Consider the following 18,523-nt stretch of genomic DNA (forward strand, 5'->3'; position numbering starts at 1 on the left):
TACATCATGTTTTGATTAATTATTAATTAATTTAATTTAACTGAATAATTAATCTAATATATTTTGAAACATTTTGAAATTATGTAATTTTACAGAAAAAAAACAAACAAATTCGAGTGTTTTATAAACTACAACAAAAATGTTATGAAAAAGAACATTGCACCAAAATACATTCAGGCAGGAGAAACCCTTTTCTATTTCTAACATCAACCTTTTGAACATAACACTTGTTTATATGGGCGACCTTTGTTAGAACAGTACAAAGTACTTCCACGTTACAATATATTGTTTACTGTACCTCCACTTGACCTCGAAATGGCACAAGAACCTCAGCAGGTTGAAATAACATTAAAACAACAAAGCTTGTGCAAAAGCAAGAAGTCTCACTTAAACATAAACTTTCGACGCGTCTCTGGTGCATTTCTGGGTAAACGCCTGTTTTTTCCAATCAGTAAAGTTACTGATTTTGTCGGACGACAGGTCGGCAAGTACTGAAGTAAGCTTAGCGATACTTCATAAAAGTAAGGTGTAGTAAAACTTCTAAAAATGTGTATACTTTTTCTCTAGGAAAGGCAATTTACATAAAAAGTAGGACGTGCTTTGCCACCCTCTAGTGGCTAATTTCTAGATCACATGAGGGAATAAAGAAAGCCCAGGTGTGAATAATTAGGAAAGCCAAAAGTTTTACCAAACAAGAAAGGAGGAAGAGGCATTTGTTTGGTTGGTAATGTCTTCGGTGATGAAAGTAGCGGTCCGAGTCCGTCCTTTGAATAAAAGGTGGGTCCAATGGAATTTCTTCTTTTGTTTTTATCTTAACGTTTTAAAATTGAACGTCACATCACTCCCATTTATTTTCGACAGAGAAAAGCTGTTATCCTCGAAGGTGATAATTCACATGAGGGGGAATACAACATCTATTCATAAGGTACGTTATCAAAAAATGAGCGAGGTTTAGAATGGGTTTAATTAAGTTTTTACCTAAAGTGGACTATTCACTTTACATTCCAGCCTTTAGCTGGTCGAGGGGAGAAACTGAAGGACAGAGGGAAAATGTTTTCATACGACTACTCCTTTGACTCAATTGATGCAGACAGTCCCACATTTTCATCACAGGAGAAGGTGAATTTTATTTATTTATAAATTTCTTATTTTGCGTTGTACAGAAGTGAAATAACTTTTTTTTTTTTAAATGAACTTTTCATCTCTCTCAGATTTTCAAGAACTTGGGCTCAGACGTTTTGAAAGCAGCATTTTATGGTTACAATGCTTGTGTGTTTGCATATGGCCAAACGGGCTCAGGGAAATCTTACACCATGATGGGAAATAAAGTAAGAATAACTTCTACATTTTGTTTGTTTTTCAGCAAAAAATGTTTTGCTGCTGAATACAACGCCTTCTAACAATATCTAGATCCATTTTTAGCTCTCACATTCTGTCACATTAAAACCTTAAATGTAGATTTTCTGTTTTTTTTTTCTTTCTTTTTGTATATTGGAAGTTTGTATTGGATCGACACCAGAGTGCGTTAATGTGAACTGGAAGGAAACAAATGCATAGTTTTAGTCTCAATTCTTTAAATATGTGTGTATGTATTTTTACTCTCATTTATATTGTGAGTAAAAACATAAAGAGTTGACCACGTTTCTTTGCAATTACTGTTGCAAATTTATCAGTATCTGTTTCTGCTGTCTTTGCACATGTAGTGTCATTTTTGTAGGTTTTTCATAATTGGCTTTAGCTTTGTCAGAAAAAGCAGCCTCAAACTTGTGTTCTTGCAGGATTTCTCCTTATATGACTGCATTCATCTCTCCATCTACTCAAGCCAGCTTCCTTTTCCCTACAGCATGATGTTGCCACCACCATGTTTCACAATGAGATAGTGTTGGAACTTTTTTTTTTTTAAACAAAAAATGGTTTCTGTACATAAAGATTATTTAGTTGGTGACTGATAGCTATCAGTTATCCCACCATAACTATGCAGCTTGTTTAGAGTTACTAATAAAAGCTTTGCTGCTTAATGCTCTTTGTTCAGCTTTTCAGTTTTGGTAAGTGGCCATCTCTTGGTAGATTTATAGTTGTCATTTTTTCCCCTTTTCTGTGACAGCTTGATTAGTGTTTTATATTATGTTTAAGGTGAAGTTATTGTTTTATAACCTATCCCTAATTTGTCCGCAATGTTATCCTTGAGCTGTTAGTCATTTTCATGTTGCGGTTTGTTCACTAAAGTGGTTTAACCAACGTCTGAAATGTTCACAGAACAGTGGTTCTTGTACCGAGATCAAATTAAAAACAAGTGACCTTTATTTACCAATTAGATAACTTTTGAAAGCAATACATTGCCCTGGATTTTATTTGGAGAATTTGCAATAAAGAAGCTTAAATGCTAATGCATTACGAATTACTTATTTGTAAAAAAAGAAAAGATGAAAACCGTGTACAAGTATCCATCCACCCCAGAACTATGCACTACTTTGTGTTGATCTATCACATAAAATCCCTCATTTGATTTCAGTCCAATTTCTAGGGCCAATTCACAACATGTTTCAAGGCACTTCACAAAAAAAGTACTCTGAAGAGTTAAAAGCACTGTTGGCTGAAAGATAATTGTCATCTGTTCATTCAGATATCACAGCTGGTTGTGTTGGCACAGACTTCCAATAAAAAATGTGAATTAATTTAGCACTAGTTTATAGCTACGATTCTTAGTCACACAGGAGGCTGAAAAATGCATTTTTAAATGCACCAACTAATGCAGCTGGGTTAGCATGCATTGACCTCTTGCCTGCTAAACTGACAGTCTGCAGCCTCATTATACTGACTTCTCACTTTGCACTAATCAGAAAATGTGATGAGTGTAGTAAGACCTCCATTCCTTTCACCACAATGAGATTCTTACATTATGATGGAGGATTCTACTCGCCTGCTAAAGGGACTCATGCAAGGTCATCAGCAGAGTTGCTGTCAACGTCGGATAATTATATATGGCTCTTAATGCCTACTGTCTGTTACTTTGTAATTAAAAACAAGAGGGCAAGCAGCTCGGACTGAAATTGCTTTTATGCATCAATGACTCCATATTAGATGCGGTGATTGTGTTGTTCAGCAGTCTTTGCGTGTGCTGAGTTGTGGTTGCAGCAACGTGTAAACACTTGGATTATGTCATAGGATCAAAATGTAGCTAATTTTAATGTGAGATTAAAATTGGTGTTTTGATTCTGTCAACATTTTCTCAATTAAAGGTGGATAAAGGTTTAATCCCACGGATCTGTGAGGAGTTGTTCCTGGAGATATCCAGCAGGAGCGACAGCATGTCATTTCAAATGGAGGTCAGGTAAGCAACTGTACAGTTGAAGTTCTTGTTAAATGCATCAAGTCTTCATAGATACTGCTGCTTACAGTTCCAGGCAGATGTCAACATTTATGAGTTATGAACATTTAGTTTGTCTTTAATTAAAGTTTTTTCCTGTATGAAGTAATCATGCAACGTGCAATTTCAGTGCCTTTTGTTTTTTTGAGTGCAAGTCCAGTCCTTGAGTGCCGCTGTCCTTCAATTTTTGGATGCATCACTCTTTCAAGAAACCTATCAATGAATTGGTAATAACCAGGGCTTTGCAACATTTGCTAACATGCCAAGGAGTTATTTTAGCCTTTTGATTCAGGTGTTGCCTTAATATACATTAATGCATACAGTGGAAACTGTCTTGGGAATAGTACAAAAGCTAATATCCACAGTCTCATATCTGCTGTTGGGGGGTACAGCCAATCAGCAGTAAGGAGAATGAGTGGAGCTCCTTGATTAGCTTCTCTGCAAACACAAGCTAATGGCAACATAGGAAGCTAAAATACCTTGATGTTTTAGCTTTATAAAATATTTTTTAAAGCACTTTTAAAAAATATTTTATATGGTCATTGAAGAAATCTGAATGGGCAAATTTTTTTTGTGAGTAATTTGGAGTAACAATCCACAATCTGTGAATTGTTAAATCCTCAAAGACTGATTTGCAGGGACGGGGTCCATTGTAGTTTGATGGCATTGCCGTTTTTGCAGGGAAATAATGATTATTTTGACTGAAATTTGCAATACAATTTTGATCACTTTTATTGGTCTGTCCCAGGGCACCTGTAGCTACAATATAGCCACGTTCAAATCCTTCAGCATTTGAATGTAATGTAAAACTCTGTGGTGTCCTCTGGACTTGATAAAGTGTTAAACAAATACAGGCTATTTTCCATTTGTTTAGTTAACCCACATTTTTATGCCTCTTTCCTTACCCTACAATTATACAGTGTCCGCACAAGACTCTTTGAGCTTCACTGTTTTTGCTCCTAAAGTTTTAATCAGGTGTGGCCACAAAGAGCAGTTTGTTCTGTAAAGGTTAAATCGGGTGATCAATTATTTGACTTCAACCCAATTCAAAACTATCTAGTTTACCAAAAAGCAAGTTCTGTGGCAGAAAACAAATTAAATGAGCTTCTGGCAATGAAAGCAGTCAAATATCTAGCTAGAATTATCCCACAAGTCTTAAGATGGTTACAAAAGAGCTGGAGGTGACTAACTTTTAAACAAATATTGATGTCTATGCATGTTGACCTTGTGTGTAATGTATATTGAAGCCTGGATTCTTATTAAAAATAAATTAAGTTGTATAACTTCACTGCAAAAATAAAAAGCCAAAAATGAACTTGACCTTTAAACTTTTTACAGAACAGTTTGCAAACTTGAATTGATTTGCAACCTGATCTTGAAAAAAATGTATTAAAATCCTCCAATATTTTGTGTAGGGAAGAGACTCCTCAATTGTTCCTCATCTTGAAGGAAGCAGAAAATCGATAACTAGGCAATTTTACTGAGCAATGACGGAACTTGATAGGAGCCCAGAAAATATTATATGATCATGATTTACTGGTTAAGGCCTATTATCCAAAACATCCAGTTTTAATTAACTGATTAAAACTGGATGTAAAGGGGGGGGGGGATGAATAACAGCTTCTTGGCAATTAACATTCCAAGAATGTTTGGAACAAGGACTCTCCAGGGGTCTGCGTGTTGAGAATCCATTTAGACTGAAATGATTGCAGTGGACTCAAATACAAACGGTCTAATTTTATAATGTTTAATTCATCCTGTGCTGCATTGGATGGCGGTTAAATATTTAGCCTGTGAAAAGATGCAAAATCAGCAAAGAGAAGGGTGATAATTTTACACTTTTTAACTTGAGTGTAGCTTGAGCTAATCATTTCTTTTCCTGGTTTGTAAAAATATGTAAACTCATCTGGTGGGAGATTTTTGTGCTGATCATTGGTTCATTCTGTTGTACACAAAGAATCACTATTTCCTTTGTCTTGGGAAGTAAAATGAGAAGAATTCATGACCTGACCTTAACTCGGCTGAAAAATCTGCTGGACCTCATGGAAAGTTAATTCCATCAATGGTAGGGCCACTGTGTATCTGGGAATAGGCATATTAGAATTCACGACTTCTACCTATTAATCTGAAATAAATACAGAAAACTGGTTTAGATAGTTAACATGTTACATAAAAATACTCAATGTTTTAGGGTTGCTAACGCAAACAATTACGGTAATCTGAAAATTTGAATGAATTAATATTACAAAATGAAGATTAGTCAAACTATGTATTCTGACCTAAAAGCCTCTTCTCTGAGGAGGGTTATCTTCTAGTACACAACTGTGCGTTACTGGCTCAACATGGTGAGTGATGAACACAGTGAAATATGAAAGATTTCCACAACAAAAGACAGTCCCACATTTGCATCACAGGAGAACTGGAAAATAAAATGTCACTTGGCCCCTGAACAAGTTTACTTGTATGGGTAGAAGGATACATTTCTTCTGGTTGCCTTGAGTACTTGGAGACTACATTACCTGCTTTCTGCTGCTGCAAAAAAAGTCAGATAATTAAATCACTAATTTCTTTAATTTTTTGTGAAACATTTTTTTTCCCTCACCAGTTATCTGGAGATTTACAATGAGCGTGTACAGGACCTCCTAAGGAAGAAGCTGCCATGCTCAGAAGGAAGGGTCTTGAAAGTGAGAGAACACCCTACGGATGGACCTTATGTTGAGAGTAATGCGCAATTTTAATTGTTAATCTGAGTCTTACATAAAGTGTTTCAAATGTCATTCAGAATTTCCTTCTCTCTAATGCCTGTGTAGATCTATCAAAACATGTGGTGCTCAGTCAGAGTAATGTGGAGAGCCTCATCACGCTTGGGAATGCCACCCGCACTATCGCCAGCACCGGCATGAATGACTTCAGCAGCCGTTCACACACAATCTTCACCATCATCTTTACCCAGGTGTGACATGTGAGCAGGCAACTCAGAAAGCAAGCTGAGTTGCTTGCCTTCTGTGGTTTCTGGAAACATTTATTTGAAAACTGTTTAAAGTCCTACTTCAAATTATATCACTGCTTATTAAATACTTATTACATTTTTTTTTTCTTCCAAAATCTAAAGCAATATTTTTGTTCAGTTTAAAGTGTATGCATAGCTGTATGAAATGATCTTTGATCCTCCGTTTTCAGGGATGGTTTGATGGTGAGTTGCCCCATGAGAGGCACAGTAAGATCCAACTGGTGGACCTGGCTGGCAGTGAGAGAGCTGATGGGACGCAAGCCATGGGCACCAGGCTGAAGGAAAGTGCAAACATCAACAAATCCCTGGTCACCTTGAGCAGTGTGATCTCAGCTCTTGGTAAATTCAGCTTGATTAATAAATTAGCTTCATCTCGTGCTGGTTAGCAGTATATTATTGTTAGTTCATTCTGAACAAAGTTAAGTATTTTAGCACTTTTATTACAACTACAAAGCATGCAATAATGTATTAAATTCTTCTTTGAAGTTCTATTGTTTTATAATGTAACCCTCTAAACTTCTCCACAACTTTCTCTTGCCTGGCCTTCACGGAACTGAATTTTTACTGACATAAGATTATTTACAGATGATTTGATGATGACTGTGCAATTGAGGATAGGGGTGTGGGAATGAAGAGGGGTGAATTAAAAATGCCAGACTTATTTATGTGCTACATGGTGTTTGTCACACAATCTTCTGTGAAAAACATTGAAGTTTGTGATTTTAGCATGATAAATTGTAGATGGTTTTAGGGTTATGGATACTATTGAAAAGCAGTGATGCAAGCATTTTATTTTTATTGGAAATGACAAAAAGCAGAACAAAACTTTGACCAGACTGGTCAATAGAAAAATTAATTGCCAAGTCCTTTTGGTTCCTAAATTTGATCTCTAGAGCCAAAAGATTAAACTTTTCTTTCCCTTAATTATTGTATTTTTTTTCTTTTCTTCAATTTGACCAGTAGCTGACCTTGCAGTGAGTGGACAGTCAGCAAAAAAGAAGCAGATCTTCATTCCTTACAGAAACTCTGTGCTGACATGGCTACTGAAAGACAGTCTTGGTGGAAACACCAGAACTACAATTATAGCAAGTATGTGTTATGCAGACATTTCCACTGTATTTATTTGGATTCTATTTTTTTTTTATCTTATTGGAAATGCAGTAAAGTAATCTTTGTTCACCACCTTTAATTTGACTGACGAATCGTCATTCTTGCATGATGACATCTCTTGGCAGCCATTTCTCCTGCTGATGTGAACTACGAGGAGACCCTAACCACTCTGCGCTTTGCCAGCCGGGCTAAAAATATAATAAACACCCCAACAGTGAATGCAGACGGCAGCACCAAAGTGCTCAGAGAGCTGCAGGCTGAGGTCACCAGGCTTCGAACACTTCTAGCTGAAGCCGCTCAGGTTCTGCAATCTGTCAGGAATACAAAATGCCATCCAAAATGACAACAGTGTGCTGATTCTTTTATTTGGTTTTCTCCAACAATGCAGGTTATTGAGGTGGATTGGGCTACTTCTGTAAAGCAAAGGGAGAAGTTGCAATACAATGAAGAAAAGGCAAGTCAAACATTAGAGACACACTCAAGATTTCGGTTGTGGAAAAAACTATTTTACCAAGCACTGTCAGGTGAAATCACTCAATCAGGTTTGTTAATATATTGTGCACAATACAGAGAGCTTGTAGGACAATCAATAATGAAGCAGGTCTGGATGAAAAGCTCTGCCAGGCAGAGACAACACATGAGTTTTATACCAAGGATAAAGAATTAACAACAAGGGGCAAGACAGTCTGGTTCTGATGCAGCTGCAGAAAACAACTTCCAACCTTGTACATGAAACCCAAATAGTTATTTTGGTGAGAGTTTACAAGCATTTCATATAACATGATCAGCAGATGTGAACTTGTAGTAATTTTCCACCACAATTTCCATTTAGATATCATACAGGATATTTTTGCTTTTTCCATCAGGTCAAAACACTTGCCAAACGGTGGAACACTAAGTGGAGGGGTGCTCAGAGCATTCTGGAGGTACAAAGATTACTTAATTCCTGTTTATTTATACATATATATATATATATTTATATATATATATGTGTGTGTGCTGGATCTCTGTGTATGTAGAGTGCAATTTTGACCTTGCATTGATTACATTTGGATGGATTTTTGAACAGAGAAAGGGGGTGATCTTAAAGTCAAATGTAACAAGATGTCAAAGAAAAAGCATTCAAAAATAAGACTAGGATAAAATGTTCCAAAATGAGGAACAATGAGGAAAAATTGCACTACTATTTTTTATTTATTTTTTTAATTGAAACAAACCATACACAAAATATTACTTGTCTAAGCATCTCTATATGTTTGTATGTATGAATGTTCTTAGATTCATTCTTGAGACATCCTCAGACCTACAGGGGACTGCTGGTACAACAGTGCAGCTCATTTTAACAGCAGAAAAATGATTTATCCATAAATCAAGATAAAGCATAGAATTGTAGCTTATGTCCAAACTAACTATATTAATAAAATAACTAATTAGAAATGAACAAAAGAAAGTTAAAACATTTTGAAAATAAGAATGCATATAAAATGGGTGAATGTTTTTGAATTTTGTCCTGTGAAATTAAAGATTTGCATTTTATTTCTGGAAACGGCAACATAAATGATGCCTCAGATCCCCTTTCTACTTTAATAATGATGCTTGTAGTAACCAGCTCCTGCCAGCTGGTGTCACTGCGAGCCTTGTGAATAACTTCCTTATAGATGGGTCAGCTGAGCATTCAGTCTGATTTTCTAACTATCTGGATTTAAACGGCATCCAAAAGCTAACTTTTTGAGTCAGTTGTTGGAGATGGTGTGTTTGGGAAGCTTGTATGAAGATTTTTAAACAAACTGCATGTCTTTTCTTGTGGCAGGGACAGAATGGTAGCATCCTGAAACCGCCCAATGTTTCAGCAGAGCCACTGCTGCGAGCTCAGAGTTTATACTGAACATCCCCTTTCTTCAGCTAAATTTGTGCCCAATTCTTGAACTAACACCAAATGTCACTTTTTGGAGCTCACTGTATTTGGCCGTGTCGCGTCTTGCATTATTTATCAAACAGAAGTGTACCAGTAACTCTGTGAAAAATGTAGAGGGACTTTTCCATCATACATGCTTCATTGTAAATTCTTTATCAAATTTGAAACTATTGTGAAAGTCCTGAAGCTAAAGTTGAAAATAAGCTAATGTCTTTGAAAAGGGTTCAGCAACAGATTTTAGGGCCCTGCTACTTTTTAGGTTCACATTTGGGGAGGGGGGAGGATATTTTGTGTGCCAAGGTCTGCATGTGGGTGTTGGATAATTAGCAGGTGACTTTTAGTAGCTTGACAGCCCTGGACTCATTAGCTGCTGTCACTGCACCTAATTAAGAGATCTTGAATATTGACACATGGCACTTTGGTCGCTGAATGTCTTGCATATAAATTAAAGCGCTGTAAGTGTCTGCGTAATCTTGCAGTTTATTTTTGCTCAGAGGGAAGGCTGGTCCATTTCCACTCATAGCTTGACAGATATGTTATATTTGAATCTATCCATTCATGTATCCGCATCTTTTATTATACATGATTCAATTTAACATCCAGGCGAAAATGCCACTGTGCTGATGACTGGTGGGCCCACTGATATTGCTGGATCTCTAAGTGTTTAATGAATGACTTTATGGATTTGACATTTGTCTTCAGGTGGATTTGCATTCTGCCAAGGAGGAAAAAATAAATGGCATTGCTGACGTAGAAGGCTTCTACTGAGATGCATATAAGCTTAAAATGTGCTATTAAAATGACTACTTTTAAGTGTTATGTGGACATTGGCTGACATTTTTTATGGTATGTTAGCCATGAGTGAAAGTACCACTATTTCATGGCATTCCTTGGGAACCAGATCTGGAGTAGGTGTCTTAATAGATATGTGGTGTTTGTCAAACCTTACTGGGACTTTTATCTGAATTGTTTTGGACTGAGAATTGGATCAAGCTTTTTAGTTAAAAGATCTCCAGATGTCTTTGGTGTGAAAGCAGAAATATTTGGAAAAACATTTCATTTCCAATCTTAATTTTGGATATGAGATGTTGAAGGATCTGTGATGCTCTTTCTTCCAAAAGTCCAGGGGTCTTTAGAGTGTATGGTATTTTATGTCACAACCTGTGACGTTTTGCAGCATTGGATCCAAAGCTTAAGGCAAAGGCAACACAAACTTTTTGCCACTAAAAGAATCATCCTCCTTCCAAAGCAAACTCATGTCTCACTTCGACAGAGCAGCATGTGTCGGTTCAGTTCTCTATTTTTGTGATCTGATGTATTCAGAGTATTCCCACTGCTAGTTGGTCTCTCTGGGCAGACAGGATTCCTAAATGTTGCTTCATAATAGTGTGACAAACGTAATGCACTAGCAAGTGACTTGTTGTGTTTTCTTTTTTGCCCTCTTGGACTGGTTGGTGCCAGAAGCTCAACCTTTTCCATAACGTTGTCCTATGGTCGTATAAGTGAAGGGGATCCAGGTATGGTGCAGTAGAGGTTGGTTGTATGGTCTGCTTTTACATTGCAAACAGAAAGTGGCGTACCTAACCATTGCGACCCATACCACTCAGTGGAAACGAGGTACGAATCCTGCTAAAAATTTACAGGGGGTGCTGAAGAGAAGAGCATAAGTGAGAACCAGGACTCTGGACAATCTAGAGGGATTGTGTGTTTAAAAAAAACAAGAAGAAAAAGTCAAAGATCTCTTGGTATTCAGTAACATTTTTACAAGGTTAGTACACGAAGTAGTATCCTCTTAGCTAAAATGGACTGTACTGCGATTAAAAAATGTTTTTGAGGCTTTTTATATACCTTTACCTGGAGCTCTTGTCTAAATTCAAAGATGGCCTTTGATATGTTTTAAAATATTCCACTCTAGCCTGCATGTTTGTCTTATCTTATGCAAAGTTTATGTTCTCCATATGATGTGTACATCCTAGTTTCTAGCCATTTCGTGTTTAATTCAGGTGATGCTGTTGGCAAAAGCAAAATGAAAATTTCTGAGCACTTACACAAGAAAAGTTGACCGAGAGCGTTGTAAACTGGGTTTTGGATTCTATATTCAAAGGAGATTTAGAATGCAAAGTTATGCAGTGCCAGCTTCCGAAGATTGGTTACAGGGCATGTGGCAAAGAGAAAGTAATTAATATGAGAGATTTCAGAGCAGCCTCTTACAAGTCTGAGGCAGTAACAGATTGGGAGAATAAAAAAGGAACAGGATAAAGTGAAATCATGTTCTACTGCAGGCTTATATATTTGTAATATAGAGATACACATTCTTACACTGAGGCAGTTTTATGTTGAGTGGAGTTGCATCCAGTTCTCCCAGCGATACTTTCAGGTCCCCATGCGACGCAGTGTGGGAGGATTCTCCGTTTCTGTGAGATAAATGAACCAAAACCTTTCTTTGATCCTGATGTTCGTTGCATTTTCAAAACATGCTATAATCAGCACAACTTAAACTCTGCATGCTCTGAGCCTTGCTCTGGTTTGTTAGTTTGAACCACATAGTCAGCAAATTTACGTCATGGTCTTTATAACATTTTATAACCTTTGCATATTCTCACATTTTATAAAGACTAGTTTTTCCTCCTTATGGGAGATTAGTCTAGCCAAAATTTGAATTGGCTCTTTTAATTGGATCAAAGAGAATTGGTTACTTATAAAACATATCAAGCACTGCAAGCACTTGAAACATCATTTTGCCAGACCTCAAAGTACAACCAAACTTTGCATTTCAGTCATTCTTTAAATTATTGAACAGTTTTATTATGGAAACTATTGTTAGAATAGTATTCACTATTCATGAATACTGACAACTATAACATCTTACACAGAACTCTAATATTGAGAAAATGAAGGATTTGAAAAAATGATCAGACGGGGGAAATCTACATGTTGAGCTCTTCTGCCCTCAACGTGTCCATCTTAAGTTGAAGATCATTCTGTTGCATCAGGCTGTGAATCAGGAGATACAGAAATGTTTAACTTGCTTCAAATAAATCTTTTGATTAGGCATTTTGGGGTTTTACAGCCTGTCAAAATTCCCATATGTAACTCAAAAAGGTACATGCAAAGGTTAGCTTTATATCTTAATTTAAAGATATAAATCTATATATTTAATTTATAGACTTAAAGATATCATTTATACAATCTGCAAGCTGATCGGCTTGCTGATTGTATAAAACTGAGGTGTAATCTCTTCTCCAGCTGCTAAAATCTCAGTGCTTTGTAAAAGGCAGTTTGCTAAACTGAATGTACAAGCACAAAATTTGTGCCCATAATGTTGGCCGTGTAGCAGAAAGATTTGGGCCAACCAAAATAATCCCAGAAATGTGCTCCTAGATTTTAGTCCAAGTTTAATTGCATTCTGGTGGCTGGAATGAATTTTCAGGCTAATTTGATGGTTTATTTTACTATCAAATGGGTTTCTGGTTAAAATTCTGCTCTTGAATGTAACAAACTAATGAAAAGGAGCATGAAAAAGGAATGGCTGTTAACAAGGTGACAGTTCTTTAACAGAAGTATATAATCAATCACTCCAAGCAAAAGGCTGAGTCACTTTGAAAGCTGGTCACGTAATTGCTCTCCCCTTTATGTAGAAGCTGTTTTAACTTCTTTAAAGACAAGCAATCTGGGATATTAATGCAATTCATTTAGGAAAATTAACCTTTTAATGTGACACAGTAATTTAAGCATGAAGGTGTTTCCATTGTTCTGAATTCTGTATTATTCTGTTCTTTTGGCAGATTGTTCTACTTGACAAAGTTGATAGTCAGGAGATTTAGCCAGCTTAGTGCAGTGCTGTTTTGAAATGCATGCTGCAGCTCCAAAAGGTTAAAAAAGAAATTAATTAAAATTCTAGCCAACTACAAAATGATTGCTTTTAATGGAAGCCTAAGCACTTCCTGAGCTTGGCTGCTGGTCTAGGCCATATTTAATTACAGTATGCTCACCAGCTGCTTCAGTCTGAAAGCAAACATTTTTTTGCCTATGTTTTTGATAACACTGCTTTTGCTATATTGAGTAAACTTTTATAGCATTTGGAAATTAATATAAGTACCGTATTTTTTGGATTATAAGTCGCACCAGCCATAAAATGCATAATAAAGAAGGAAAAGACATATTATAAGTCGCACTGGAGTATAAGTAGCATTTTTGGGGGAAACTCACGGAAACTGTCGACCTTGACTTGGAAGTCTGCTGGTAATTTTTGGGACATTGTTGTCCTTGCTCTGATAGAGAGGCGATTGCGTTGCATGAAGCGATAACACCAAGAAGGTCCTCCTGCAAAGTCATTTATATTCATCTCCTTGGCAGATACCTGGGCGTAGAGATGCAACTGCACTGTTGACAAGCAGCAAGTTGTTCAAGCACCCATGTGCGAACTCGTTCCTCTAGCTGGGGCCACCTAGCTTTTAGCCCGCGATTGGCTTTTTTTGTTTTCTTCATTTCAGTAAGAGTAACCTCCGCTTTTCGCGGAGTCCCTTACAAGTTTCTCGCTAACTCCAAACTTTCTTTCTGCTGCTCGATTACCGTTTTCGGCTGCATATTTTACTACTTGCAGCTTGTAATCCGCAGAATATGATTTTCTTTTTGGTGCCATTTTTATTATGTGTTAATAATTTCACACATAAGTCGCTCCAGAGTATAAGTTGCACCCCTGGCCAAACTCTGAAAAAAACTGCAACTTATAGTCCAGAAAATACGATAGATCTCATCTGTTGCAAGGGTCTAAAGGAAAGTGACATACTGCATTAAACTGCCAGGCTGCTCCTCACCTCTAATGAAGTCGGTGAAAAATCCCTTTTAATTAAGTACAGGGAGCTCTGGTCAATGCCTCTCCCTCTTCATTAGAAAAAAGGATTTCTCCCATCTCGCAACTGCCAATGAATGAGGTGATAGTGGTGGACATGTCTCTCTCTGTACAGTCCAATCTATACAACAGAGCTGGTGGAAGGGTTAAAAGCAGGGGCAATCAGTTCATGCAAAGCACATTTTCTGTATTCACCTTGAGATTTTTCTGCTTTGCCTCGTTGAAGTGTCTTTTTAAAATCCATATTGATGCGAGGCATTACTCCATCAGCTTAACGGAGGGATACTTCCGGTAGCAGCACATTGCAAGACTTTCGATTATTGAACAGCAGCAGCATATGTTTTGTGTAAAGGTTATCGGTGCCTAAACACTTGGTTGGAGATTTCTCTTATGGTTTGTATTGTTTGAACCTCCAGGTCACCTCTGGGTTATGTATTTTGTCTTAATTCCATATTAGCAATCATAAAAATGTTTCAGTGTGGAGCATATTTGGTCTTTTGATTATTACAAAAGTATTTAAACATGATTTGAAAATTAATACTGCTTTTTCTCAACCACATGCTTTATGACTCATGCCATCAGATTTCCACAGAAGCCATTGCTAGACGGAGTGAAATGGTCTAAGAAGCAGATCAGACGTTTTAAGTATGGCTTTCCAGTTCTTCACAAAAGACTTTCAGGGATTAAATAAGTCTACACCATCACTTCTGTCTGGTGAGGGAATGTAACAAATACAAATCAAATACAAGTTTAGAAGGGATTTCAAGCAAATGTGGGTTTATTTTAAGTAATTTTCAAGTTGCTTTGCTACAAAATTGATCAAAACTTTCAAATATTTCAATGCTTCCCCCAGAAAACTTGTAAGCCCGGTGGTTGGGGCGCTCAGCAGTCATTCATCCAGTGGCCCGCCATGTTTTTAAGTTAAATGTTTAAAGTTGACATTAAATTTGAAAATATCACTTGATGATTATGTGTTATTGGAAAATTATCTGAACACCAACTATAAAGTCTTAAAAAATGCAGACATTTAAAAAAAAATCTTAAATAAGAAATGCTACACCTAGAGGCCTGCCAGGATTATAATGCACTGGGGGAAACCCTGTATTTGTAACATTTTGAATGTCTAATGTTCAATTTACAGGCTTTAGAATATATTTCAGCCATGAAATAACAAATAAAAGCCCAAAAATAAGACTGTGAATTTTACATCAAATTTATTCAGTGATATGTCTACTCACTTGTAAATTCATGTGAAGTCTCAAATTTTGTTTGTTAAACTAATGTACTCTCGTACCATATCAGATTCCAGAATGCACAGTAGACTCAAATGACAGTAGATTTATCTGGAAAAGCTAATATAATTACATTTTTTTATGTTTATGACTAATAGTTGTACTTGTAACTTTCTGCTGGGCTTTTTTTTTTATAGCAAAGGACGTTCGTAAAACATTATCCATTCCCTTTTGAGTTATTTTTGATTTACACTAGTAAATGATTTGAAGTAGTCTCCCATTGTGTATATTTTTGTACAATTACAAATGTAGTTGAACTAATATTGCATGTGGGGTCCCTCAAGGCTCTATTCTTGGAGTACTTTAAATTCTACCTTCCCTCTATTTTTGATTCTAGTATTGCAGCATTTCTTACCATTCCCAAATTGATTACTTAACATCCATGTGGCAATGTGACAGGATGCCTAGAATATCAGTGAGTCTGCCTTTCCTAATGCCTAATGAGGAAATTAAGCTACATTGGTAATCCAGTAATCAAACATTTCCTATAATTAGACTTGTCTTGCATATTTCCATTGGTAGTTTGATCTTTAGTGAAGAGATCAAAGTCTTTGGAATTGGAAGGCCTCTTTGCCATTACTCTAATCTTTACCTTCTTGTACTGATTTTTCTATCAAATTTAAGTCAGGATTCTGGCTGAACCACTCCAAAACACCAACATTTGTTGAAAGACAAAATCTGCCTGGGGGAGTTGAATACTTTCAGGCTGAATTGTAAATTTTTTTATTTCTTTTTTTTTATACCAGTACAACCATTTGAAATACTTTGGGTGCTATACAGGTAAACATGCCTGACTTGGCATTGAAATTGAAAGGAGGATCATTTAAAATATATGTGGCTTTCCGTCTTACTTACTAGAACATAAATTTTATTCACTTTGACCTTCAATATGACACTCTTCACTGTATAAATAATGAATCTAAAGTTTGCTGTAGTTTGCATGTTATTAAAATACCATAGTTTTAAAAGTAAGTCAACTTCAATAAACCAATAAAAGCAATGGTGCATGGTGTGTGATAACAGTCAGTGGAAATGCGTCGGTCTCACTCACTGAACACAAAATACAGTTTGACTTTCGCCACCATAATCTGAATGATTTATGTTGTCTCTTTTGCCATTGGCCTCTCTGCTGTTTCATGGTGACACATGGCTGGAACCATGATATTCTTCGTGGCCTTCAGGCGTCCAAGAGCAGCCATAAAGAATTCTGTTTTCTGCTAGCTGCCTTTAAATGTCTGTCAGCATTTTTATTGTGCATCATTCAGTTAAAGGCTACTAAATGAATTTGTTTTTCTTTGGGTGTGTTCCCACAGGAAGAAAGCATTGCTCTGAGAAAGGAGGGGAGTAGGGTCATCTTGAACTGCCAGTTACCTCATCTGATAGGCCTCAATGAAGACTGCCTCACAACAGGAATCCTCTTGTATTATTTGAAAGTAAATGGATTAATTTATGTTCTCAAATTGTTGCATAATTTTTCTTCTTTTATATATAAACTGAGTTCAGGCTTGTAGCTTATGATGGTCATATTAATTTTTGTGTTAGAGTGGATAAATATTTAAATAACCATAAAACAAACCGTAAATTGGATAGATGAGCAGGAAGTATAAACTTCCTGATAATTGACGTTACGCACAACATAACACATTGGTCACCTAGGAAAAAAAGCAGCAGTAGCATCTTTCTGTTTGAGGCATGACTCCATAGGCTTTTGTTAGAAAAGTTTCATAATTACTGTATTTGAAAGAACCAAAATGGATCTGTTCTACTTTTTAATGATATTAGGTTTTATGGCACTAAAAACAATATGCACCCTTTCTACTATGTGCATTTGAAAACTTAGGCTTTCATTTTTTTCCCCTTCACCATAGGAGGGCAAAACCTGGATTCAAAATGAAGCCTCATGTTGTCAGGAAACTGGTGAGGAAAAAGGTCACTACACTTAAATCTTCGTGTTACATCTTCTGCTGCTGGGGTATCAAAGCTTTCTAAACTGTCTTCTAGTGCTTTCTGGACCTGAGCTCCCCCGTGAACGTTGTCTGCTTGAGAACTGTGGTGGGATTGTTACACTCTTCCCTCAGGATGGCGCACTGTGTTCAGTTAACGGCTCTGCGGTTACACATCCCTGCCAGCTGACTCAGGGTAAGCATTTCAGCTAAATCTAATTTTCCTCCTGATATTCTTGCATAAATATGGGGAAGGGATGGTGCAAGACATGACTATAATAATGATTTCTCTCCTAGATTCACAATTATTTGGCTTGTTGGAGTCAATAACCCTTTTATCCATTTTGAGTGAGGTGAAATGACATCACTGGATCTCATCTACAAATGAAATCCACTTTGTTGCTGGCTTCCCCATGGAAACACACTTAAGTCATGAGTGGATTGTGAACGCTGCTCTTCACAGGGCAGATGCCATTTCTCTTGCTAAACATTTTTAAGGGCGAGGGGCCCTGGACAAAGCTCTAGACAAAGCTTGAAGCCCTCAATTTAATTGGCAGATGGAGTTGATAGGGGCAACAGGTTTTGAAGTGGGCCAGAGCATTAACCTTTCAAAGGATAGAAGAGAGTCTAGTTGAAACTCTGGCCCCCTGAGCGGCCCCTGTTTGTTGAGGTTGGAAGCTTGAAGTACTTTCTGACTCCTCATCCATATTGCTTTGGTTTTCAAGAGATAAAAGCTGCACACAGAACCAGCCAGAGTGCAGCCTGTCTATAGTAGTCGTTATTTTTGTAAGGTTTTCAATTTATCCAGTATTCTTGTCAAAAACAGCTGCATCTGAAGCTTTTTTCTTTTTTTCACAAATGATAGTAATTTTCAGTCCAACAGCAAGTAGAATCTATCACAGGTTGTTCTCTGGTGCTTTGTCACTCGTCAGAAGTCATTAGTAGTTGGAGGATTAGTATTTGCTGTGGAAGAGGAAGAGAAAAGACCCAGAGAAAATCTGTGGATACGGTTGTATGGATTCAGGTCCGATATA

General features: G+C 36.9%; 1 protein-coding gene across 3 annotated transcripts in view; it reads left to right on the forward strand.

Annotated features, from left to right (window-relative positions):
- The first annotated feature begins 634 nt into the window (after nt 1-634).
- kif16bb (kinesin family member 16Bb) overlaps nt 635-18,523 on the forward strand; it is a 33,978-nt gene continuing 16,089 nt past the window's right edge. For all 3 annotated transcript variants that reach the window (XM_028007419.1, XM_028007421.1, XM_028007418.1), the window contains exons 1-15: nt 635-777; nt 862-925; nt 1,009-1,119; nt 1,212-1,328; nt 3,240-3,331; nt 5,973-6,088; nt 6,178-6,320; nt 6,548-6,716; nt 7,341-7,466; nt 7,613-7,788; nt 7,876-7,941; nt 8,354-8,413; nt 16,860-16,979; nt 17,415-17,463; nt 17,548-17,685. In XM_028007419.1, the coding sequence (XP_027863220.1) occupies nt 728-777; nt 862-925; nt 1,009-1,119; nt 1,212-1,328; nt 3,240-3,331; nt 5,973-6,088; nt 6,178-6,320; nt 6,548-6,716; nt 7,341-7,466; nt 7,613-7,788; nt 7,876-7,941; nt 8,354-8,413; nt 16,860-16,979; nt 17,415-17,463; nt 17,548-17,685 (1,597 nt within the window). In that variant the 5' untranslated portion in view covers nt 635-727. The remainder of the gene's footprint in view (nt 778-861; nt 926-1,008; nt 1,120-1,211; nt 1,329-3,239; nt 3,332-5,972; nt 6,089-6,177; nt 6,321-6,547; nt 6,717-7,340; nt 7,467-7,612; nt 7,789-7,875; nt 7,942-8,353; nt 8,414-16,859; nt 16,980-17,414; nt 17,464-17,547; nt 17,686-18,523) is intronic.

Source organism: Xiphophorus couchianus, chromosome 22 (genome assembly GCF_001444195.1).
Source record: "Xiphophorus couchianus chromosome 22, X_couchianus-1.0, whole genome shotgun sequence".
NCBI classification, from domain to species: domain Eukaryota; kingdom Metazoa; phylum Chordata; class Actinopteri; order Cyprinodontiformes; family Poeciliidae; genus Xiphophorus; species Xiphophorus couchianus.